Source organism: Musca autumnalis, unplaced genomic scaffold (genome assembly GCF_047663935.1).
Source record: "Musca autumnalis isolate F117 unplaced genomic scaffold, ASM4766393v1 scaffold_4, whole genome shotgun sequence".
Lineage (NCBI taxonomy): Eukaryota > Metazoa > Arthropoda > Insecta > Diptera > Muscidae > Musca > Musca autumnalis.
This window is the reverse complement of record NW_027411977.1, coordinates 37,860,847-37,887,072: the sequence shown is the minus strand read 5'-3', so window position 1 is coordinate 37,887,072 and position 26,226 is coordinate 37,860,847. Positions and strand designations below refer to the sequence as shown.

The 26,226-nt window shown below is 33.6% G+C and overlaps 1 protein-coding gene across 6 annotated transcripts; it reads right to left on the bottom strand.

Annotated features, from left to right (window-relative positions):
* Positions 1 to 945: 945 nt before the first annotated feature.
* Positions 946 to 24,459, bottom strand: Idh (isocitrate dehydrogenase [NADP] cytoplasmic). Of its 6 annotated transcripts, none has more exons than XM_073980650.1 (3): positions 9,427 to 9,696; positions 8,976 to 9,248; positions 946 to 2,458 (listed from the first exon to the last, which is right to left on the bottom strand). In XM_073980650.1, the coding sequence occupies exons 2-3, from the start codon at positions 9,072 to 9,074 to the stop codon at positions 1,229 to 1,231; spliced, it is 1,329 nt and encodes a 442-aa protein (XP_073836751.1). In that variant the 5' UTR covers positions 9,075 to 9,248; positions 9,427 to 9,696; the 3' UTR covers positions 946 to 1,228. The 6 variants fall into 6 exon arrangements, with proteins under 6 accessions (XP_073836751.1, XP_073836749.1, XP_073836753.1 ...); XM_073980648.1 differs by having other exon boundaries at positions 9,565 to 9,696; XM_073980652.1 differs by having other exon boundaries at positions 8,976 to 9,194; positions 9,565 to 9,696.
* Positions 24,460 to 26,226: the final 1,767 nt, after the last annotated feature.

The following is a 26,226-nucleotide window of genomic DNA, read 5'->3' as shown; positions in this document are numbered from 1 at the left end:
TAGTTGGTTGCATTGAGTGACGATGGTCATCAGGTTAAAGACCTTTAAAATTTTGTAAGCTAAGAAAAAAATAAGTTTGCAAGTAAAGACAAATAGAATTGCGTTGGAAAGGGGGATAGTCGTCGATGCATGTTATGAAGGCACCAAGCAATGACGTTGTCAACAAAAAGAAGATTGAGAGAACTCAAGAATGGACAGATATTTTGTTCAAAAAACAAGTGTGTGTTTTTTCAATAACCTTGAATTCGGATTGCGAATGGCGGTATATTGAGGAAATTTGTGAAATAAAAAAGAACCATGTATGCAAGTAGATCTGTCAAAAGGTTTTACAGATTAAGTTCAGTACCATGTTTCTCGATTAAGCCTCTTTACACAGACAATGGTATACTTTCATAATCTATTGTTTTGACTGGGTCAACACGTGCCAATGAACTTGATTTTAGTGAAAACTTACAGTGGGTTTTATTTAAGTATTTTAGCTATTCTAATGTTAGAAGACCTATAAATATAAATAAAAGACCTTGGAAAGGTCGTTTATCTTAAGAAGACCCTTGAAAGGTCTTCTGTAGAAGGCCCTGGAAAGGTCGTTTATCTTAAGATGATCCTTGAAAGGTCTTCTATCTGTAGAAAACCCTTGGTAGTTTTTTTTCTATAGAAGACTTGGTTCTATAGAAAAAAAGAACTACCAAGGGTTTTCTACAGATAGAAGACCTTTCAAGGGTCTTCTTAAGATAAACGACCTTTCCAGGGCCTTCTATAGAAGACCTTTCAAGGGTCATCTTAAGATAAACGACCTTTCCAGGGCTTTCTATAGATAAACGACCTTCCAAAAATCTTATAAATATAAGACCTTTCAAATGTATTCCATAAATAGAAGACCTTCCTAAGAGGCTTCCATACGTACAAGGTCTTCCGTTAAATAAAAAACGAACAAAAAAATACACATTTTCTTTTAATTAAATGTATAAAAATGAATTTCATTTTATTTTCTCTGTTTATCGTCGTGTTGTTTTACATTGATCACGTTTTTTAAACGCCAATATGGAGTGTAAAAATAATCTACAATGTTTTACATCAAGAAATTAAAAAAATGCATAGATGTGGGGAGCGGGGACAATTTTCTTTCCTTCCACTCTATCTGCAGTTGTTATTTAAATAAAACTATGGGAAATCAGCGCGTATATGAACTATATATCTAAAGATGAGACTTCTTATCTTCCACATCTAGTCAGGCGAGGGCTTTCTTCAAGTTCTCAGCCAATTTGTCCATGAATTCAAAGGTTTCCATGTAATCGGCGCGGGTAACATTGTTCATGCCCTTGATGCAAATGGCCAAATCCTTGGTCATGAAACCGGATTCAATGGTGTCAATGCAAACCTTTTCCAAGGTTTCGGCGAATTTCTGCAATTCGGTGTTGTTGTCCAACTTGGCACGGTGCAAGAGACCACGGGTCCAGGCAAAGATGGAGGCAATGGGATTGGTGGAGGTTTCCTTGCCTTGTTGGTGCATGCGATAATGGCGGGTAACGGTACCGTGGGCAGCTTCCGATTCAACAGTCTTGCCATCGGGGCAAAGCAAAACGGAGGTCATGAGACCCAAAGAACCATAACCTTGGGCAACGGAATCAGATTGTACATCACCATCGTAGTTCTTGCAGGCCCAAACGAAACCACCTTCCGATTTCATGGCATAGGCAACCATATCATCGATCAAACGATGTTCATACCAAATACCGGCAGCCTCATAATCCTTCTTGTAGTCCTTGTTGTAGATTTCTTCAAAGATATCCTTGAAGCGACCATCGTACTTCTTCAAGATGGTGTTCTTGGTGCTCAAATACAAAGGCATCTTACGGGCCAAGGCAAATTTGAACGAGGAATGGGCAAAATCAACAATAGAGTCGTCGGTATTGAACATACCCATGGCAACACCGGCACCCTTATAATCATGAACCTCATATTTGATGGGTTCACCACCATTGGCTGGGGTGAAAGTCATGGTCAAGGTACCAGCACCGGGTACAACAAAATCGGTGGCCTTATATTGATCAGCATGGGCATGACGACCAATAACAATGGGTTTATCCCAACCGCTAACCAAACGTGGAATATTTTTGCAAATAATAGCTTCACGGAATACAGTACCGCCCAAAATGTTACGAATGGTACCGTTGGGACTCTTCCACATCTTCTTCAATTTGAATTCTTCGACGCGTTTCTCATCGGGAGTGATGGTGGCGCACTTGATGCCAACATTGTACTTCTTAATGGCTTCGGCACAATCGATGGTAACTTGATCGTCAGTTTCGTCACGATGTTCCATGCCCAAATCGTAGGTGTGCAATTCAATGTCCAAGAAGGGCAAAATCAATTTATCCTTGATGGAGGACCAAATGATGCGGGTCATTTCATCGCCCAAAATATCAACAACGGGACCAGCCTTGATTTTAGTTGCCATCTGTAAAAGCAAAAAAGAAGAGGGTTAATTAATTTTTTTATTTTTGTATAAAGAAAACAGAGACGGAAGTTTTAAATTAGAAAAAAATATATTTCTAAAATGGGAAAGTTAAAAAAGCAAACAGTTAATGCCATGTTCATACCAGAATTTGAATCACGTCGTTCGTTCTCATAATTACGTACACGAATTAACCCGTTCATACGACATGGTACACAATTCATAGCAACATGATTCATATTTTCATGGATTTTGTTTACTGATTTTAAAGAAAGTTTCAGCCAAATAACGAGTAAAGTTAATTGATATGAACTGAAAAAATATTTATCCTTCTTTCAGATAGCTATTTAATATTAAATTCTATTATTTTCATTCATGTTTTCTATTTTTTCTCACAATTTTGGTGTTTTCAGTATATTTTCAAATTTTTCTATTTTAAAAATTAAGGAGAGAGAGACCTGCCACAATAACTTTTGGTATACAGACATTCCGGCAGGCATTTGATTTTTGTTTCTAAATTTGTACGCGAATTTGAAACGATGGACAAGAAATGCAACTGCAATGAAAGAGATGACAAAATTTTCTATGATTTGAATGTGTACTAGTCGTTAAACCGTTTACTTTTCATTCATATTTTACAGTTTTTCTAAAAAGTTTTGGATTTTTAATACATTTTTAATTTTTGTATATTTCCTGTCATAATTAATTTATTTCGATAAATTCTCTCATTTGTTAGAGATGGGACCTATTTTATCGTCGTTCTGAGAGTAATTTAAATTGAACAATGTACAAAAATCGTTGTTCGTTCTCAAAATTTTGTATGGGAAATGAAGTAATTAAATCGTAATTTGGGTTCGAACAACGAATAGAGAACGAATTAGGCTTGGTATGAACAAGACATAAGGCCACTAAAAAAAAAAAATTAAAAAAAGAATCGTAGATTTGGCCAAGTCTGAATTCAAAGAAACTGATGTAATACGCGTGACTAGACCTTCTACTGAAGATATTCTCATAATCTATCTATGACCTTCTACATGTCTTCCGTAGATAAAACCCCGAATATTTTCTATACGTCTTCTACTGATATACATATTTCTTCTGTCCATAGAAGCCCTGTAGGAGGTCTCTTATCCTTTGAAAATGGGTAAAAAAATTTCTATCCTTGGAGGACCTGTAGCAGATCTTCTATACATAGACATTTAAAAAGTTGCTATATGTTGAAGACTTTAAGAAGGTCTCCTATACATAGAAGACATGTGAGGATCTGCTATCCATGGAAGACCTATAGAGGATCTTCTAGCCATGTACATATAAGAACTGTAGGTCCTCGAACTATAGGAGACTTGTATAAGGTCTTCTATACATAAAACACCTCTGGAAGGTAGTCTCTTAATCGGGAATATACATCCGAACATCTCCTGTCAATTTAATGGTATATTATCTATCGAAGACTTGTGAAATGTCTGTCTTCTATCTATAGAATACTCGTAGAAGTCTCCTACTCAGTCAAAACCTGTAGGATGTCTTGAAAACATAAAGATATTTTATCTACAGAGTACCACAACCGATATTTTCTGCATATGTTTCTTAATTTATTCTTGTTTTTCATGGTCCCAACTCAAAAGTCCCTATATCCGCTCATAAAATGTGCAGTTACGCCAAGATACCATGACAGGAAGTTCTTATGGGACCAACCATTGAAAACAAGATTCGTGTTAATAGACGTTGAACGCACTTAATCGCTGTGGCAGTAATTTGAAAGCTATTTCACCACGACATACTCAGGTTCCAGAATACCACAGCCTTCAGGCCAGGCTTTATGAATTACTAAGGTTCTAACGGCTTTTAATAGGGTTCCATTTTCTTCGTTGCAGACGTGTTCGACTGGTGAAAGCCTGAAAGCCATTTCTGTAAAGTTTCAACTCAAGATACTGAGGATCCAGAGTATCAAAGCACTCAACCCGAAGCTCATCAATTCGAAATATTAGTCCAGTAATGTCATAATCAAGATCTTTCTGGCTTTAAGCTTCATGCTTTCGGCAGGGTTCCATTATCTTCGTTGTATAATAGATGTTTGATTGGGCAAAACGGGGAGTTGTGGTGGAACAAGCTTTTAGTCTTGGCATTAGCCTGAAAGTCATTTATGTAAAGTTTGACTGACCTAGTCAGGTTCCAAAATATAAATGCATCCGGAGCTCTGTTCCTTTACGTTCAAGAATTTTCAAGTTTTACTACTTTTTACTCGAAAAGCGTTCCTTTACTTCAGACACAACACAATTCATATGGGAGCAGTTTACAACTTTTACTACTTTTGCCGGTTTTACCATTTTTAGAAGTAAAGGAACAGACCACGGGTTCATGAATTTCAAATTGGAAAGTCAATTTTCGATTAATCGACTTTTTGCAGTCAAAAGTTTGTTGACTTGGTGGCTTAATGCTAGGTTTACATTTATGAAATCCACTCGATTACAAATGTCAATTCCGTTGCTTAAATGTCAAATGAAATCCAATGGATTTATACACAAAGGAATTTACAGTTGAAATCCGCTCGATTTCGTAAATGTAAACTTATGCTTGGTTTACATTTACGATATCCACTCGATTTCAAATGTCAATTCCTTTGCGTATTCGTCAAATCCTATATAATTGATTTTTTGTGGTTATGAAAAAGTCAAAAATCGGTTTTAGGACAATTGAAATAATCGCCAGACCGAAAATCGCCAAACCGACTAAAATCGAAAAATCGATTATTATTTAGATATGACGGATTTAGCACATTATCAGGCTTTATTTGCTAAATCCAGCCAAAATCTACCAGATTTCTCATACAAAAATAAATCCTCCTATTGAGCGGATTTGTTTTAAATCAGGCATAAATCCTCGTATACAACTCTGTTTTTTGCAACATGTTGCTAGAAAATACAAAAAGTTGCAAGCTGGCACAAGAAACAAGGTAGATGGATGCATCGGTGAATTGTTACACTAAAAATAATTTAGAATGTAAACATATGTAAACAAGGCGGAAAAATTAAATTTGTTTTAATGTACAAAGTTGATTTTAATCAACCAAGACTAATATTTTTGATGTCTAAAGCGGAGTTTACATAAGCCGTCAATGTCGAATGACATGTCAAATTTGCAACCTGCGAATTAGAGTTGTACAATCTAGTTCATTTGAAAGATCTAGTTCAATAGTTCAGCTCTTTTAACTGAACTAGTTCAGTAATCTAGTTCATAGTTCACTATCCAGTTCATTCATTCGGATCATAATCGTTCAATCAAACACATACATACACCAAATAGAAACAAGCAATGTCCCAATTTACATTAGGCGAGTTTACTTGCGGCAATTGTCAGTTTATAGGTGAGAGAGGGTGCTGAGAGGCAAAGGGTTACCATATGCCTCACCTCTCTCTCCTACAAAATGACAATTGCCGCAAGTAAACTCGCCCAATGTAAATTGGGACAATAGCAAAAATCTTATCAATGTGAAAAAGCTTTGTGTGTGTGTGTGTTTCTTTTTATTTTTTTTTCCATCCAGAACAAGGCACATTCAATATGGGAATATGTGGAATTTGTTGTGTTTTTGAAGAAATCTTCACTTTCGAACAGCTATTCATTGTACCTTGATCCAAAACGTAAACAAACTCATCAAATTACGAAGGCATCACTTAACACTGACGACGGCGTAACTTTATGCATATGTGAACGACATGTTGAACTAGATTGTGAATCGTACGGTCGTCGACTGATTATAGTTCAGTGAACTATTGAACTATATCGACTGATCTAGTTCATACGCTCTATTCAATGAATCGTTCAATTGAACTAGTTCGTTCATGAACTATACAACTCTACTGCGAATGTTGTACACACAGTGTGACCACGGTGAAAAATTTCATCTATCAAAATGATGTGGCAACTCATATGTCCATGGTATAAGTAAAGAGGTAGATTTAAATGAAAAAAATCTATAGAACCCTTGTTTTTCTTGAATTCCTAAAACTTCAAAATAAAAGCAACAAGTGGGTTTGTTTACAATGAATTTTTTGAGCATTTTATAAAAAACGCGAAAAATGAATGAAGGGTTAAGTTTTCTCCATATCATCGAGTTGTGAATATGATAAATTGATTGTTTCAATGCAAATCTCACCAATTGCTTCCATACAAATGGTCTAAAAACAATTTTAAAAATCATTGAATTCGATTGTTTTTAAAATTGTTTGGCATATTATTCAAACACCACACACACATACACAGTTCGTTTATATTGTTTTGAAGTTTTAGGCATACTCGAATGAAAAAATTTAAATTGACATAAAGCTTTGGCTAACCTTTCTTATTAAACCATGCATATGTCAATTTTTAATTTAGGGAGCGCTTTATTTGATTCGTCATTTTTGTATGTAAACATATGCTCTGTTCCAGAACCTGCAAGAAGCTACTATTTTTTACTACGATAACATTTTTTCCTTTATGTTATCAGAAAAAATAGTAAAAATTAGTAGATTCTTGCAGTTCTGGAACATACCAATACATTTATCAGCTGTTTTTTGTTGGCAGCCGTTGGCAGACGCAAATAAATAATTGAGAAACAAAATCAATTAAAAAATAAAATGGACAAAGAATATGAATATGCATGTTTAGATATTCAATAAAGTAAATAAATGGTTTTATGATTTTATTTTAAGATGGATTGGTCGAAAGAAGCAGTCTTGGAAATGACTTCACAAAGATTCGTACCTTTTAAATTTATTTTCTATAGTGGATACACCTATTCGTTTATCGGCGGTTGATAAACCCATTTTTCTTCCGCCAAAATTTAAATTTACGCAAATTTGCAACTCAGCAATAAATGAAAACAGGACAAAACAGCTGTTATTTACATTTGTAGGTTATGTTATATGAAAATAACATTCGCAGGTGTGAACACAAAAATGTAAAGTTGTATGGAAGACGCCAATTTTGACAAACATAGAGAATGTCGAACGGAAAAAAGAAGTGACATGTCATTCGACATTGATGGCTTGTGTAAACGCCGCTTAAACGATGAAATAATTATTTTGGTCTGTTCCAGAACTGCAAGAATCTACTAATTTTTACTCTTTTTTCCGATAGCATAAAGGAAAAAATGTTATTGTAGTAAAAATAGTAACTTCTTGCAGGTTCTGGAACACAGCAAATGTGTTAACATTTTCAATATTAAACAATAAATTTGTAATTTGCCGTATGTCTTTTGAGACGAATTCAATTTACAACAACTTCTGTTGACGTTTCAATTTGGAGCAGATGGGCTGATGCATCTACCTTTGTAATTGTGCTATGAACAGAAAGCAGCTGACTGTCATTTAAATCCTCCAAAGCAAGGTAAAGTCTTACGCCAGACTATGAAAGTTTTCATTGAAAACTCTTTGTCATTTTCTTCTAAAATTTCACACACGTATATGAAATCAAATGAAAATTTTGATATTTCCCTTGCTTTACATTGGTTTGAGAGTTACGAATTTAAACACATTAGATTAGTCCCGGTCCACACTAGAGTGATTTCATTGAAAAATTTTATGAAATTATGCGTCTCTAGATCGACCTCCATAGTAAAGTAAAATCATAAAATTGCTGTAGTGGGGAATTCGATTTAAGAACACCTAATTTCATGAAATTTATTAATGAAATTCACGCTAGTGTGGACCGGGACTTACAGAACCTTGTGTACAGAGTTTCACCCCCTTCAACTCATTTCCACGTACATGAAAATTTTCATAGTCTGGCACAAGAGATATTTATTATAAGGTATATGCATGAATTACAACAACTAACAAATTTACAAAAACAACATTTTTGTTATTGAAAATTAATTGTCAAGGAAAATATTGAATAATAGGATCGTTCCAAATTTTTTTTTCAGGAAAAACATAAATGCGTTTTGAAAATCCACTAGAATAGAACAAATTTGAAGCAAAATGTAAATATAAAGCATTCATAACTCTCGCAGGTCACGTTTAGGATGAAAAGCAGATTTCGAAGTTTCAAATTTCATGAGTAGACCCTATTACATTTTGAAAACTAAATTTACAAAAAAAGTAAGAATACAGCTGATTGTCACTTCTACCTTATATGAATATACCTTGCTCCAAAGGTATATCTAAATGCAATGGGTTTGTACTGGATTTATTAAATCGAGTTGAGGATTTACGGCTAGTCTACATGAGCTATAAGATCTAAACCCTTCAGTTTTTTCTTCCATTCCAACTTTTTCATTAAAATTAACTGTCAATTCCATAAAAACTCATCTGGCATCCATTGTGTTTCATTTGACGTTTACACTGTGGAAACTGAACTTTAACAGGCCTAAAAAATTCTTCACATCTTCCACCAATCATGCGTCAAAAATATCAAAAACTTTGGTCGCGATCCTCATACATTTTCTCTTATGGTTTTTAATTTGCAAATTTCAAAATTTCATGCTCTCAATTTTATTGTTAAGTGTTTACAAATTGTTTTTTCATTATCTATCTCTTACCCCAGCATAAGCCATCATAAAAGCGGTTTTTTGAACTGAAGACCTCAACAAGGTGGGGGCAGAGTACAAACAACGTGTAGCCAAACGTAGAGAGAACATTTTGGGATGGGGAGCAAACTATCGATGTGAGAGTTAATTTTATGAATTTTAATAATTTTTTTTTTAAATTTTGCACTGTTTTTCGATATTTTTAAATAATTTCGTAGTTTTTCACTGTTTCTGAGTAGAAAAAAAATACTCGAACACCGTCGAACGTTAACACTTAAATAAAGACTGATAATATTTTGGAATTGAAACAAAAATTGGACTTGTGTACTTTAAAACAAATCTCAATTGCCTGTGTATTTTTCGAACGGATTGGGGTTATGCAATGTGATGAGGGTTTGTATTTTTATTCTTCTACAATAAAACAAATCTCTCTTGAATGGAGGAGATAACAACGACGACGTACTCCCGTATAAATTAAAATACTGATAAGATTTCACACAGAAAACATTTGTAATATGGGTAGACAGGCACTATAATTTTCATTCGTGGAATGAAAGTACAATTTTTATATTATCTGTAAAAAATCATTTAATGCAAGTACAAGTGCTCCACAACTGATAGAAGGAAAAGGAAACAAAAACACGACACTATGACAACTGTTCGCCGGCACGGCACTTCAAAAACCACGATACTTTATCAAGTCTGACCATACGAGTTCGTAATGACGACTGACAGAGCGTTATTTTATGTTTTGTCATTCTCAGTTGCATTTTTCCCCCAGTTTAATTTTTAAGAGTAGAAAACGATGGTTATTTTTGGTCATCTCTTAGCCTTACTCTCTTCCAAAGGGGAATTATCTGAGAAGGTAATGAATTTCTCCATTCCTAACCGTCTCAGAAAAATCCCCAAATATGAGGGCCGCTAAATAATTATTAGATATCATAACAAGCGGAAATACAAATAGGCAACCCAAGCCAGGGGCTCAATTCTGGTTCTATGAAAATGTGAAATGAAAACTTTTATAAAGGAGAAAATCTGTCAAATGAAAAATATTATAAAGGAAATATTTTTCATTTCAAATTTTCATAGAACAAAAATCCAGCCCCAGCTCTTATAGGCGATAAGATTAAGAAAGTATAAGTATTAGCGGATAAAATATCAAAAAAAGGTGGGATTTTTTCAAATTTATAATTAACCCTGGTACAAAAAAATTAACATGTCCGCTTTGCATAGTGAATGACTGGTTACGACTCCCACGGAAGCAATGACAAAAAAACTCCCCAGAGTAATGATGGCTACTTTGGCTAAGTATTTTCATCCATGTAATACACTCGCACGCTGTATGGTAGGGCTGCACTCATTGAGTCTTCACTCAGAAATATTTTGCTACAGGCTTAAAATTAAAAAAAAATATAAAAATTTGTCCCATTCCTCTTCACTAAGGTATTTAATATAGTGTCAATATGAGTGGAAGATTCGATATCATATCCCCAAACCCTTAAAAGCCAATTATCCGAACCCCGTTGCTGTCATGCACCCCTTCAACAAGTACATATTCACTCAAACGATTGCTAACATAAACAAATGATGCGTCATTGTCAAGCGATAACATCCGACAGTGTACATTCATTTAATTCAATTGCATTATTAAAATACCAGATTAAATTGCATGATCTTGGTACAGGTCAGTAATAATGATGAAATAAAATGCCCAAGTATTTTATAACATTTCTGAATGGTATAATCACTTAGAGGTAGTTTACACTATCTATCAATGTCATATGACACGAAATAAAAACATTCCATATCTACCCACGGAGGCAATGTAACTGATATGTCGTTATTACCGACATGGTCTAAGGAATGCAATCGATGTAACTCGATACGTTTAACTAGGTCGATGTCTAGTCTGCACTACCTGCGATCCATGTGGCGTCTATATGGATCGCAATGTTGGACTTGAAATAAACATAAACAGCACCAGTACAGGAAACATCACGCTACAAGGCCAAACAATTGAATACGTACCTATATAGCTTCAAATATTTAGGAAACACTGTAACAACGAACAGTGGTGGTGGCAGCATTCGGACTACTGCAAGAAAACCAATCTTTAAATATTCGAAGTATATATAAAATCGTTTCTGCTTTATGGCAGGCGTGTCTAAAACAATGTCGTGCTTTGATATTGTTAAAGTTACGAAGTTTTTCGGCAATTCACACACACACGACCCGAACGCAACGGAAGAGCACACAAATGTTTTGATTTGTTTTTGTTTTGCAGCGTGCATACAACGTTACTAACACACTGTCAAAAGTTGCAAATATTGAGAATTTTGTGTGCCCTCTTCTTGGTCGGCTATGGTCGAAAACCATCACGTAAAAGCTACTGACATTCATAAACAAATGCTTCAGGATCTTGTGATCACATACCATAAGTAACATAGAGCTGTGGAATTTAACGAACCAAGAACCTATACAAAAGCAGATTAATCGTAGGAAATTCATAGCATAATCGAGGTCGACTAATGGGTACTTTACACAATATGTTTTTTACATATGGGTTGTCACTTTTTATATACAAAATGTATATGCAAAGTGACAGCACATATGTAAAATAACATTTCGTGTGAAGTACCCATAAGAAACACCTGACGAAGTACAAGAACCCAAGAAGTTTGGAAAAATAACCATACATGAGCCCTATGTTCCCAAGAGGAGTAACAGGAAAAAATCACCATCAATGAAAATATGCCCGTAGATCTTTGTCCCGATTTACATTAGGCGAGTTTACTTGCGGCAATTTGTCTCGTTCCTTTTTAAACTTGCCTCTTGCGTTTATAAAAGGCAATTCTGTTCCAACAAGTTTTGTTTTCAAAACAATGAAAATAATGTTAAATACGAAAAATATAAAAGGAATTGCCTGAAAATTGCCGGTACGATCATTTTTTTTTGTGTGTCTCTCCTACAAACAGGGACTTGCCGCAAGTAAACTTGTCTAATGTAAATTGGGACTTTCAAAGAATTTTTACTCAACCTAACCTGGGGCTCACTTCTGTTTCTATGAAAATGTGAAATGAAACATTTTATAAAGGAAATAAATGCCAAATGAAAAAAATTATATAGAAAATATTTTCTTATCTGTAGTGCGATTCTGTAACTTTTTTTAATAACGAACCGACATCGGTAGTTAACGAAAATATTCGGTTGAGTTAACGAATGTGCTATTCTGTAACTTTATGTTAACGATTGTAGAAATCGTTAACTCATACCGACGAAAATCGATAGGAAGGAAATGTCAAATATTATATTTTAATATTTATTAAAATATATTTTGAAGCTAAAAACATTATTTCGTCGCGAGTACAAAACATAAAGCGTTTAAGAAGGAAACAATTCAGATTTTTGAAGGAATTTGGCTCAAATGTGTGTCTTTTGGATGAATACGGATGCCAGTAAAGAAGGATTTCTTAAGATGTTTTTATTGTGTGTGTGATTTGAAAGTAAAGTTCGAAAATCCAAGCTTATTCGCCATTTTTTAGCATTCTGATTGTTAGTGATGCTGAGTTAAAATCTATAAGATTATCACAGAACAAAGTAGGTTATAGTAATACTATTAACGTGTTGGCCTCAATGCTAAATTAAAGCCAACGAAAGCCTCCTAGAAAGATAGTGTTACGGACATTGGTATAGGTCTTACATAGCAGTACCACACTTGAGTTCTTTTGAAGCATTAGCTAACGTTTTTCCTCTTTAGTAAGTAAAACAAAGGTTAGCGTAGTCTTCATATGTAGGATAGCATGGGGCAGCTTCGCCACTGTTGCGCTTTCGCCAGCGCCGATTTAATTGATGCTACATGAAGGTGGTCTAAAGGAAATTTATGAGTTAATCGATGATCAAAGAGATCTTTGATGATCTTTATGTAGTTTCAATAAAATCGGCGCTGGCGAAAGCACAACAGTGGCGAAGCTGACCCATGTTGTCATACATAGTTAACCCTTATGTAAACGCTTTAAGAAGATTTTTCTCAATAAGACAGAATTTACATTGTGTACACTTCTCATTAACATAACATATGCTCATATAAAAACGCCGTTTTTAAAAGAAATCAACAAAATATTGCAATAATGTACTGTCGTTAAGACTTAACAACAACTTTTTTTTGGTTGTTAACTTAACAATAATTTTCGGTAATTAACGACAAAATTTACCGACAAAAATTGTTAAAATTGGTATACAGAATAGCACTTACCGAAAATTATCGTTAACTACCGACATTCGTCGTTAATTCTGTCGTTAAGGAGTTACAGAATGGCACTACTGTTCCAGAACTGCAAGAATCTACTAATTTTTACTATTTTTTCCGATAACATAAAGGAAAAAATGTTATCGTAGTAAAAAATAGTAGCTTCTTGCAGGTTCTGGAACGGACCATTCAATTTCAAATTTTCATAGAACAGGAATCCAGACCCTGTCAAATGATTGCGATTACACATGACAGTTGAGTTCATGTATTGATTGTCAAAAACCCAAAACTTGCATTGTGACGCAAGCGTCTCTGCAACTGCAAAAACAGTTGTAAAATTATGAATGAAAATCATGGATTTCTTTTTGTTTTTCGTTTATATTTTTTGTTTTTGTTCATGTTCACAGAAAAAAAATCGGCAATAAAAAAATTATCATATTAACGAAATTCGATAAAATTATTTGATACAATAAAATTTTAATATTGACTAAAATATTTATCGATTTTTTTATATTGAACTGATAAAATATTTCAAATATTGACATGTCAAGCAAAATGTGGAATATTTTGATAAATAACGTATGATTTTTTATCTATTATCTGTTTGGCAACACTGGTTTAAACAGCTGACGCACGTTTCGGGTTTTGTTTCATTGTCAAACATGTTCTGTTTGGTCTATAATTTAACAATGAATTGTCTTACAAACGAACAACGCTTGCAAGTTATTGTATTTTATTATCAAAATGCGCGCTCTGTTAAGAAAGTTCATCGCGCGTTTTTTCCATTTTATGGTCAGTTCGATCGACCCACTGAAGCAGATATTCGGGCTATTGTGACCACCAAAATTAACATTGTTGGAGCTTGACTTGCATGACATGTGATTTCAACAAGACGGTGCCACATGCCACACAGCACGCGTAACAATGGACTTATTGAGAGGCGAGTTCGGTGAACATTTAATTTCACGGTCGGGACCGGTCATTTGGCCGCCTATATCGTGCGATTTAACGCCTTTAGACTATATTAAAGCTCATGTCTCATGACAACATTGATGCATTTATTCACGAGATACCGGCCGAAATGTTGGAAAGAGTATGCCAAAATTGGACTAAGCGGATGGAACATTTGAGGCGCAGTCACGGTCAACATTTGCATGAAATAATCTTCATGCAATAAATTATATGGACCGCACTATCGATTCAAATAAAGATTTCATAAATTTTTCTGAATTTTATATGTTTTTTTTTTGAAAAACTTTCCTATAGTTCTTAAAAAATCACCCGTTATTTTTGTCAATAGATGAAATATTTTATCATTTGTATTTTTACTTTGTGATCAAATAATTTATTTGAATTTTGTCAATATGACATTTTTTTTATCGCCGGAAAATCGATAAATTTTTGATTGAATCTTTGAATTGTATTATCAAATGGCTAAAAATTTTTTTCTGTGTTCTTTTGTTTTCAACACATTTCAATTATTACGGCCAAACCTATAACTCTGCGTGTTGCGTGTGCGTTCAAAAATACAAAAACAAAATACATGTATTTTAATTTGAACACGCAGAGTTATAGGTTTGGCCCTAATCTAACTTATTTTTACAAAAGTGCATGGTTTAATAAGAAAGGTTAGCCAAAGCTTTATGTCAATTTAATTTTTTTCATTCGAGTATGCCTGAAACTTCAAAACAATATAACCAAACTGTGTATGTGTGTGTGGTGTTTGAATAATATGCCAAACAATTTTAAAAACAATCGAATTCAATGATTTTTAAAGTTGTTTTTAGACCATTTGTATGGAAGAAATTGGTGAGATTTGCATTGAAACAATCAGTTTATCATATTCAGAACTCGATTATGTGGAGAAAACTTAACTCTTCTTTCATTTTTCGCGTTTTTTATAAAATGCTCAAAAAATGGATTGTAAACAAACCCACTTGTTGCTTTTATTTTGAAGTTTTAGGAATTCAAGAAAAACAAGGGTTCTATAGATTTTTTTCATTTAAATCTACCTCTTTACTTATACCATGCAAAAGTGTTAAAAAATTGTTAACCCAACTGTCTGTGAAAAAATTATGGACAGCTGGGAGACAAACGACAAATGTATGTGTTAGTAAATCAGTGTTGTATTTTAAGACAAATTGTCTAATGTAAACGCCTAGTTAAACAGACTTTTATCAATGTAATGACTAAGGCCATGTTTAGAGCCTTTTGCAGGGTTAACCTTCTTAATGAGGATTTATTTGACGTAGATATATGCAAAGGAATTGACATTTGAAACGCTGTGGGTTTGTTAAATACGGTTATATATAAACGTACTATTATACCCCGTTTGCACTTAACTGGATTTCACAAATAAAGTTGAGTAATCTAATTCCTAGTACTAGTTCCAAAACGTATGTGTAACATCATGAAATATAACGTTTAATGTTAAGTATACTCAATTTGTTCAAAGAAAAAATGTGGTCCATTGGAACTGCGATGTGAACTAGATCTTTGCTTTTCCTTGATACTCCTTTCAAAAAATCCAAAGTTTTAAAATATATATTTGGAATAATTACCACGGTTTTTACCAACATTTTTAGACCAACCTCTATAATTGTGATCCAATTAACACACGTTGGCTCTCTTCGAGCAGTTATTTAGAGAAAAACAACAAAACTTTCAAAATTTTTTTTCTTTTTTTCTAATGTATCTACTTCTCTCACAGAAAATTTTTGTTATTTGCTTATCGAAATAACATCACGCCAGCTGCCGGCCGACGTAGCCGGTTTCTTTTTTTTTTTGTTTGTATTATTTATCCTCGTTTTTTCTTTCAAACTTTCTACATGCAAAAAAACGCAAGAAAGCTTTCATTGTTGTTGTTTGTTTCTATTTGTTTAACAATCAAAGCAGCAAGGCAACAAAATAGTAAAGTGTGTTAACTTGAATAGTTCAAAATATTCATTGTGTCACTATTTTTTATTGATTAAATTATGAAGAAGAAAGAAAATACACGCCACACCGTATGGAAGAGAGATAAAAATGCGTTCGTTAACTTATTTAATTTTTTTGTTTTTTTTGCAAAATGTATTGCTATCGCGCCAGACATAACATCGTACGACACACTTGCCTACCTACAATGATGACATTGACACAATACAGGGGCAGGAGGTTATGCAAAGTACCCGCAACATGTTGTTGTTGTTGTTTTCTGATGGATTGAGTTAGAACGTTTTCACACGATAAGGTTTGCCTGCTCAAAAATGCGTTGTCCGTTTTGGTTCTCATTCGTAAATTGTGTCAGTGTTGAAACAAAATGTGGAAGTAAGTGAACGAAAACGTACATAAAGTACTGTTTTGATAAATTCGTTCAAGAAATATTTTTTATTTAATTTGTATTATACAAACATTACTTCAAGAACATGTTATGATTTTTTAATTAATTTCTTTTATAGTTTTCGTAATTGAGATTATTTTAAATGTTTTGAAAGAAAAATGTTCGAACAGAATTGTTTGTATAAAAGGGGACGAAAAAATCCATCAAGAAAAATTGCCTAATGTAAATCTGATCATGGTATAAGTAATAACTGTTTCCTCACATATTTTTATAAAATTAAGAAAGAATATGTGTGTGCGAAATGTGTAAGAAAAAAATGTAAACAAATACTCATTTTTGTGTTAAATGCTGTAAGAAGTGACAATACACACATAAACCTTTTTGGTACATTTATGTAAAACCGTACATCTTTTTGTTCAAAAAGTACGCTTGTATAAAATGACTTCAAAAACGCAACACTAGATGTGCAAATTACGAATGAGAGTCAAAACGGAAACCACGTTTTTGAGCAGTCAAACCTTATCGTCTGAAAACGTTCTTAGCAAAATCAATTTTAATGCCGGCTAAAGTAGTGATAACAAAGAGAAGCATGATAGAGTTTTGGATGGCGTGAGGAAGGTGCCACCACAAATGGCGCTATAATAATTGTGGGTTGTGTAGTAGGTGAAGAAAAAATCAGCTGATTTTTTTGGTATTGGTCATTGGTTTAGCATAATCTAATAAAAAATTTCCTTATCACTTTTTCTAAATTTGTCTCAAAACGTGTCTTGTTTACGTTTTGAGACAAATTTAGAAAAAGTGATAAGGAAATTTTTTATTAGATTATGCTAAATTATATGAAGAATCTGATGAGGAACATAATTTTAATGGAGTTGAACAAACGTTTTGGATTTTTAAGTCAGAAGTAAATAAAAAAAACACAAATAGTCAATACGTACATACATAGTATATCTAAATCAGCCAAGATCACCCATATACGTTAACGTGACTACAACAACAACATATGTTCTCATTTTTGCTCATCTGCCGTGGTTTAGCAAAGGAATGGCTCGCTCATAGAGACTAATGCACAAAATATTTTGAGCACCAACAATCTAAATGAATATCTAGATCAATGGTGCACAAGAAGAGAATGCTATTTTGGGTTTTGTATAGGAAAGAGAGTTGTAGTTAACTTTTTCGTAAAGACGCGTGCATGGCTGATCTAGATATAATCTCCACATTCTTCAAGTAGGGACAACAGGAGACATTTAGACTTGATGCCAGCAAATGTAAGAGCATTATGTTTCAAGGGCTCAAGAAACATATTTATCCCAGTACGGGCAGATTTAGACAACGCTAGCAAACGCGGGCCGCTTATGCAAGTCACTGAGCAGATTAAATACATAGAGGTATTTCACTGCAAGTTCCAGCATATAAAACATGTAGATTATGTACATACGTTTAATACGGTTGTCGGGTGGTCTGGGTCAATAAATCTGTAAATTTGAACATCTTATCGAGACACAAAGCCAAGCACCAAGTAGTCTTACATGCTGTTTATATTAGAGCTTTTTGCAGTGTTATCCTTCTTTATGAGGATTTGTTTGAAATATAAGCAATGGAATTGACATTTAAAACCCAGTCGGTTTGTTACATCCGGTTATATATATTACACTAGTAACAGAAGGTTTAATGTATTTAGATGGAAACCTACTATTTTATGACTGCAAATATGGAACCTTTGATATTTTCAACACAATTTACAAGTTCGCCTAGTAAACGACGAAGTTCTTCGAATATGCTTCACCTGTTCATTTAGCAGAAATGATTTCAGCACCAATGCCTGCCGCTTATGTATGCGAGCTGAGCTCTTAAACTTCACTTTTCCCGAATTTTGTGTGGGAGGTACCAGAACCGATATAGTTCATATTTCAACCTGATACATGACTGGATGAAATAATACGTTGTGCAAAGTCTGCACCAATCAGAAACTGCCTGCGAGAATTATCTTGTGAATTTGACATTTTGGTTTGTGCAGTCGGCGTGACATGGAGCATTTAGGTTAACCTGAGAGGTTCCTGAGAGGAAGTATGGACTTGCGCAAGAAAAAAATTGTACCGTCGTAAAGAGAGCCGCAAGGACAAGCGACTGAAAAAAATTTCAAAACGATCTTTTGTGTGGTCCATATTCGAACCCGATATATATCTGGAAGGAGTGATACGATGCGCCAAGTTTGGACCTAATCGACTGCTCCCTTCGAGAGCTATCGTTTCCAACATTTTACAGACAAATTTTGAACTTTTGTGGGGGAGATACACGAAGGAGTGGACCGATCTTCAAACTTAAACTAAGTTTGCCCAAAATATTAAGATACCCAAAAGTTGGTTCGTCGAATCGCTTGATCCGTTCGAGAGTTATCGTGCGCACCAGCCATACAGACGGACAGACATGGCAACATCGACTCCAAATTATTTGAAACAAATTTCGTCGAAACATACTTGGGGTCTAAAACCGTTATTTCGATGAGGCAAATTTTTGGTCCTATCAAAGTGTATATACCATTTCTAGCCTAAAGGCTGACGGTATCTTCTCTATTTGCTTATTCGAGTTTCTAATATTAGCGATTATACAATTACATAGTTTCTATTTTCATTAAATGTTATTTATGATTTGACTAAAGAGTTCTCTATTTCGTGATGTGTTGATAAGGTGGTCTGCGTTATGATATCCGGTCCATTGCTGTATGTTCTTGAGCCAAGTTGTTTCTTTTCTACCTTCTATATTTGCTAGGAGAATTAATTGAAGTTTATATTTGGGATTCCTCATAATGTGTCCTAGGTATGCGCTCTTTTGCTTTTTGATATGTGTTGTTAGTTCTCGGGTGCGGTTCATTCTTCTGAGAACCTCTTTGTTCGATATGTGAGCCGTCCAGGGTATTTTAGTATTCTTCTGTAAACCCATATCTCAAATGCCTCGAGTCTTTTAATGTCTACAGTTTTAATGGTCCAAATTTCCACTGCATATAGCAATACTGACCAAATTTACATTTTTATACTGAGGGTATAAAAATTTACAAATATCTTGCAGGTTCTGAACCAAACTTTTATTTTTTCCTAAAATTTAAAGTTTTTGTGAATTGGTGTAAAAACATTCCGGACATACTCACGACAATCATGAATATTTCCCTCAGAATTTTCCGTGCGGCAAATAATTTTATAAAGTTAAATTCCTTTAAAATCAAATACCTTAAATTTTTGAAAACTACTAGAATCACTCAATTATGGAATATTCTTGCCCAATCGACAAAAATAATCCTTTTTGGGCATAAATACGGAAATAAAAAAATTGCCAAATTGGGGAAAGGGAACAAATTCCGCACAGAATTTTTATTCATTATTGCCATGATAGTATTCATTCCTCAACACAATAGCTCTGTTCCAGAACTAAAAAGTTTTTATAATTTTTACCACTTTTACACAGTTTGCGTTCCCGTATACAATTTACGACTTTTACGATTTTCACCACTTTATAAAGTGCGGGAACAGGCCAAATAATTGCAATTTAAAAATCATTCAAAATTCCCATTAGAACGAAATGAAGATAACATATGGATCGGAGAGATAAGTTCGTCAGCAGATTAGAAATATGCTCAACATGAAATTATGGTATGATGTTGTTAATAAAATCAGCTGATTTGTTGTTGGTATTTTAAACAGTTTTTTCCACAAACATTTGTAAATAATTTTGGGCATAAACAAAAGAGAGATTAAGGAGTTTCTAAATTCTTGTTGCTACGTATTTTGAATAAAATATTGTTATCCAACGCATTAATTATAATTAATTAAATTTTTATTTGGATTTTTTTTTTTTGCGAATTTAGTTTATTCTGCAAGTACAAAGAGTATTTATTCCTCCGCTCAAAGTGCAATTATCTTTTAATACTTTTGATGGCTTAATCGTATAAATTAGGTGTCAACAATGTTATTTGTTGGAAATGTCTTTGCTATTCGATATGTTTTTTTGGGATTATTAAGAGGTTTTCAAGAGATATGGTTGATAAACAAATATACATATAAAGCAACCAAATATGGACTTTAGCTGAAATTAACACATGACATTTATATTTTTAGTCCGGTTTTATAGAGGGACTTTCAAGGAGAGTTTAAAACGTTTTCTTCATTTCCATCCTCTTCTTTTCGAATATAATCTAGTTATATTACATTTCAAGATATTACACTCAATACCCTGTGTTTATGTTCTAAGTAATTATTATTAGTACTTGATATTCAAATTGGTTTGTTTAAAAATCTCAAATTACTACATGACAATCGAACAAACACACAATCAAACCTTTCTAATTGCGGTGATATCAATGGCAAGTAATTGTTAATATTCACAACAGAAACAAGTATTAAATTTAGCAAAAAACAATAAAATTTGCAAATCATTTTGTTCATGTTTGCTGCTGGCTTAGAAAAAAAAGGTAATATGGAAATATTTAGAAACTTTGTATAGCCTACAAAATACTAGAAAGTACTAATACTCACGCGAAAGGTATTAGTATTGGAATTGCAAAAAAGAGAACAAAATTAATTATACTATACACTTGTTATTTATCAAGTAATAAAAGAAACAAGTGTACGAGATAAGATGTGAAAAGAAATGTGTGGAAATTGTTAAAGACCTTTAATTGATATGGTCACCCTACTAAAACCACTTGTTATTTTTGGCTATAACTTTCCCAGTTCCACACCATGTGAATGAATATTTATAGAAAATTTTGAAATTGGAACTTTATTATGCATGTATAAAACGGTGTGTTAATTTTGGTAATCCATACGTAATATGAAAGAAAATAAAATAAACAAAAGGGGAAATCGTAAATGAAAATTGATTTGCATTTAACCTTTGCTTCGCCATGTTTTTGTTGATGCTTTGCTTTTGCATTTTTTGTTAAAATGTTTGTATAAAACAAGTGTATGTGCATAAATAAATAAAATATTGAATTGGAACAGGTAAAAGTGGAGCTAAGTTCAATAGGGTAGTATATTTTATACCTTTCACCGATTAAACAAAAATACGACATTTGCTTGAATACTAGGCAACGGTTTATCAAAGCAAACTAAAAAAAAATCAAAAAAAAGGTTATAAAATTATAATGACTAGACAAAGTGCATTAAAACCTGAACTGATTTTGTATGCTTATTTTTTAAATCAACTTTGACTTGATGTTAAAACCCTAGTATCAAAAACACATTTGCTCTGTTCCAGAACCTGCAAGAATCTACTATTTTTTACTACGATAACATTTTTTCCTTTGTGTTATCGAATAAAATAGTAAAAATTAGTAGATTCTTGCAGTACTGGAACAGACCAATTGTATACCTGATACCTAGTATGTAACGTATTAGAAGTTTTAGTATTTTCAACCCAAAAGTCGACTAGCGAACCCATATTTATAAAGAATTCGTTAAGAACTTCCCAAACAGATAGCCTGCAAAAGTAGTCCTAAATGATTTACGACCGCAGCTCTGATAGTCTTTCCAAAATATGCACTTGTAGTAGTATATTTTTATTTATTTTTTCAAAACAGTTTTACAATTTTTCTTGTTTAAGCAATATACATATGTAAACATTAAATAAAAATATGATATTATAAATATCTAATAAAGGCATTGGCTAATAGCCGTCTACCTAATATTTGAATGTTAATTTAATTGTTTTTGAAGACTTTTTGCAAGTTATAAGTTAAACTCTGCTAATAATTGATTCCTATACTGAAGACAAATCATTATAAAAGTTGCCAACTGATCCCAATTTACAATGTAACCATTTAAGGTGTTTATTAAATCTTCTTCGGTAAGCAAAACCTGATGGACACCGACATAAGAAATGCTGCAAGTTTTGAACTTCCATCATATTGCATTACGAACATAAGGGGTTTCTATTAGCATCGTACATGTTACAGTTTAGCTTGAGCATATCGCTTCTTGCTTTAAAAATCCAAATTTTCTCTTTTGCTTTTAAGCAAGATGAAATATATGTATGACCCGCAGTTGGATCCAATTTTGCTTAGAAACGGCTTGTCGCATTTACTTTATTTATATCCATATTTTGATATTTTGAAATTAATTTGTGGATAAGTTCAATTTTTACCAATGATTCGCCCTTAGTGTTGTGTGGGTCAAGCGGTTCAACAGCATTTTCTACGAAAAGAATTTGTACATCTCTTGCCCAGTAAATCTGGTTTTGGATAATTTTGTTAGCTAGCTTGTGCGGTAAGCGGTTTGGATTATAATAATAAAGAACTCGAATTATATAACCCAGATGTTTTTTCAATGCGGATAGATGACTATTTTCCACACAGGTTTCCAGTCTCAAGATGTAAGTAGGTGTAAAATTGGACAATAACAAAATTTTTTCCCAACTTGTCAGTTTCTTCGAAATTTGAATACCCCCATATTTGGGTGTGATATTGTTGTATAGATCTACATACCGATTGGAATAACTTCCATTTCGCTGCGATAGAGATATTTGATTTACTGAGAAAATTTTGCCATGTGTAATTAATACTATTTTTTGAAGCATTATTTCTGGTTTGAATATGTTTCTTAAATGAGAGTTGTGGAGATAAGAGCATACCAAGATACGTAAATTCCGAGGTAATAGTTATCATCTGGTGCATACAATACCACTTTTCCTTTTCTGCAAGTTTTCCGCTTTTTCTGAATACCATAATCTTTGACTTTTCAAGGTTAACTGACATATTCCATGTATCGCAATACACCTCTAATTAATTCATCATCCGCTGTAAGATTTCCATATCGTTTGCTAAAATGACTATATCGTCAGCGTACAGTAAATGCCGTGTTTCCCTTTCCCGGATAATGGAGGTTTACATTGTTTTAATTTATATTTTTTATAGAATATAGCAGAACTTGAATTCTTAAACGCCAGTTAGAATATATAACATGTTTAGGATAATTATCTCGATTTATTTGGCATATATTGTATGAAAATGACAATTTAAATCGACTGGATTTGCTAAATCCACCATAGTCTAAACGTACTATTAAGAACGCAAACAAAACGTGTACAATAACTTCAATTTCATGACTGACCCTTTTTGTGATTGCAAAATATGAACTTTGTATTTGAAGAATTTTCGAGATGCTATCAGTATTATTTACATTCCACCCCAAGATACTACAGAAAGCAGTTAAACAAGTTTCCATAAAAATGAATCTAAGAAAATATATTTTTAATGGTCATCTACTCACAAGTGAAGGAATAGATAGCAGCCTGCAAGAACCTACCATCGTATCGAAACGTATCAAAGAAGAGCAAGGGCTCCGAGTTCATATTTGGCATTGAAAATCGTGCTCTTTGCTCTTTGGATGGGAATGCAACGAGTGGAACAAGATAAACAATAACAACATCAATAGCGAACAACAGGCATTTGCATTTGAATGGGGGGAAAAAGATATGACGACTCCATCCACCATTTGTGTTTGTTCTCTCGAAAAGAGAAAGTTTCGTCTTACTTTTTTCAATGAAAAACAAATTAACACTTGTTCAAAAAAGAAAAATTGGATTTCTATTTTATCTATTAAATTTCATAAATGATTAATATTTTTATAATTCTTCTTTAAGAACAGAAGCACATAAAATTTATAGTAAGTACGTTTAGTTCGTTCACTCACCTTAATTTTTACTCTGGTTTAGAACACTAAAAAAATTGTATGATAAAAATTTAAACACTTTAACGGGGGACGATTCAAAAGAACTACAACCACTCCCAACGACACACGACAAAAGACTAAAAGACTGAACTGAATGAATGTTTGAAAACTTGCGGCGGAACTTGTTTAAGAGGAGAAAACTAAAGAAACGGTTAAAAGGGGCAGATAGCCAAACAACAATAACAACACCAAAAAAGCGCCGACAGCAGGGATGGAAAAATGAAAATTTCAAAACGTACTAAAATGGTACTTTTTTCAGTGAAAAGGTACTTTTTATTATTTTTTAAGGAAAAAAATGAAAATTTTTTATTCAGTAAAAAACAACAACAAAGGCTTAAATCTATGACATCTGAAGAATGTTCCAAAATGGTATATTTTTTTATACCATACTGGAGGGTATAATTAACTTTGTCATTCTGTTTGTAACACATCGAAATATTCGTGGGAGACCCTATAAAGTATATAACCAGGTCCGTCCGTCTGTTGAATTCTATATACAGCCCTCAATATTTAATGTGGAGCTTTTTCATTTGGTACAGAAGCTTTAATTTCTCATAGGAAGTTTGGTTTTGCAAATGGGCTCTATCGGTTCACGTTTTGATATAGCTCCCATACAACGGTACCTCCTCCCGATTTTCGGTATTTTGAAGGTTTGAGCCACATTATCATACCAAAATTGTTGAAATTTGGTATTTGGTCTTAGTTGGGGCCACAAAACTCTCTCCCAGAAATTTGTCAGTGCGGGTAAACGTTCTGATATAGCCCTAATAGAAAGTTATTTTAAAAGATTTAGCCTCAGTACCCCATCGAAATTACTGAAATTAGATACTTTGTTTTCGTTTTAAATAGCCTGGAGCTGGCAAACTATCGATAGTCCGACTATCGTTTTGATCGCTGTCGTGAAGCCTTATTTATATTGAACTCTGAACAAATCATTTTCTTTTTAAATAATTCGTGACAGATAGTCCAAAAAATGTTTTGGTGGCCAATGTAAACTTTGTTTTTCGTCAGTAATCAAAACGATAGTTAGACTGTCGATAGTTTTCCATCACTAATATAGCCCCCATAAAAGAGGTAGTGCAGATTCTCATATTGGAATGTACTTCGATACCGATCGATGTGAATCTTTTAAATGATTAGTCTACCATATTGACTGTAACTTTATATTTCGGATTCTCAAAGGGTGGAAGAGCTCCACCAAGAAAATGATCAACATAGGTTCATATTTTGGTGTATGCCCATATATCCAGATTTATAAAATTTCTAGTATTTTTATACCCTCCACCATAGTATGGAGGGTATATTAAGTTTGTCATTCTGTTTGTAACATATCGAACTAATCATTTGCGACCCTATAAAGTATATATATTCTTGATCAGGATAAAATTCTAAGACGATCTAGCCATGTCCGTCTGTCTGTCCGTCTGTCCGTCTGTTGTAATCACTCTAGCGTCCGCAATAATTGAGATAGAGTGCTGAAATTTTGCACCCGAGGGTCTTTTTTCCATAGGCAGGTCAAGTTCGAAGATGGGCTATATCGCTCCACTTTTTGGTATAGCCCCCATATAACGGTACCTCCGAATTTGAGGTATTTTGACGTTCTTCGCCACATTTGCAGACCGAATTAGCTATAACTTAGCAATTAGGGTTCCTAGTGATCAACAAACTTATATCCCAAAGGATATGGGCATAGGTCCATGTTTTGGTATAGTCCCCATATAACGGTACCTCCCGATTTTCGGTATTTTGAGAATTTTAGCTACAATTTTTAACCGAACTAGCTGTAATTTGCCATTTGAGGTTCTCAGTGGTCATGAAACATCCCCACCAAACATCGTCAACATAGGTCCATGTTTTGGTATAGCCCCCATATAACGGTACCTCCCGATTTTCGGTATTTTGAGAATTTTAGCCACAATTTTTAACCGAACTATCTGCAATTTGACATTTGAGGTTCTCAGTGGTCATGAAACA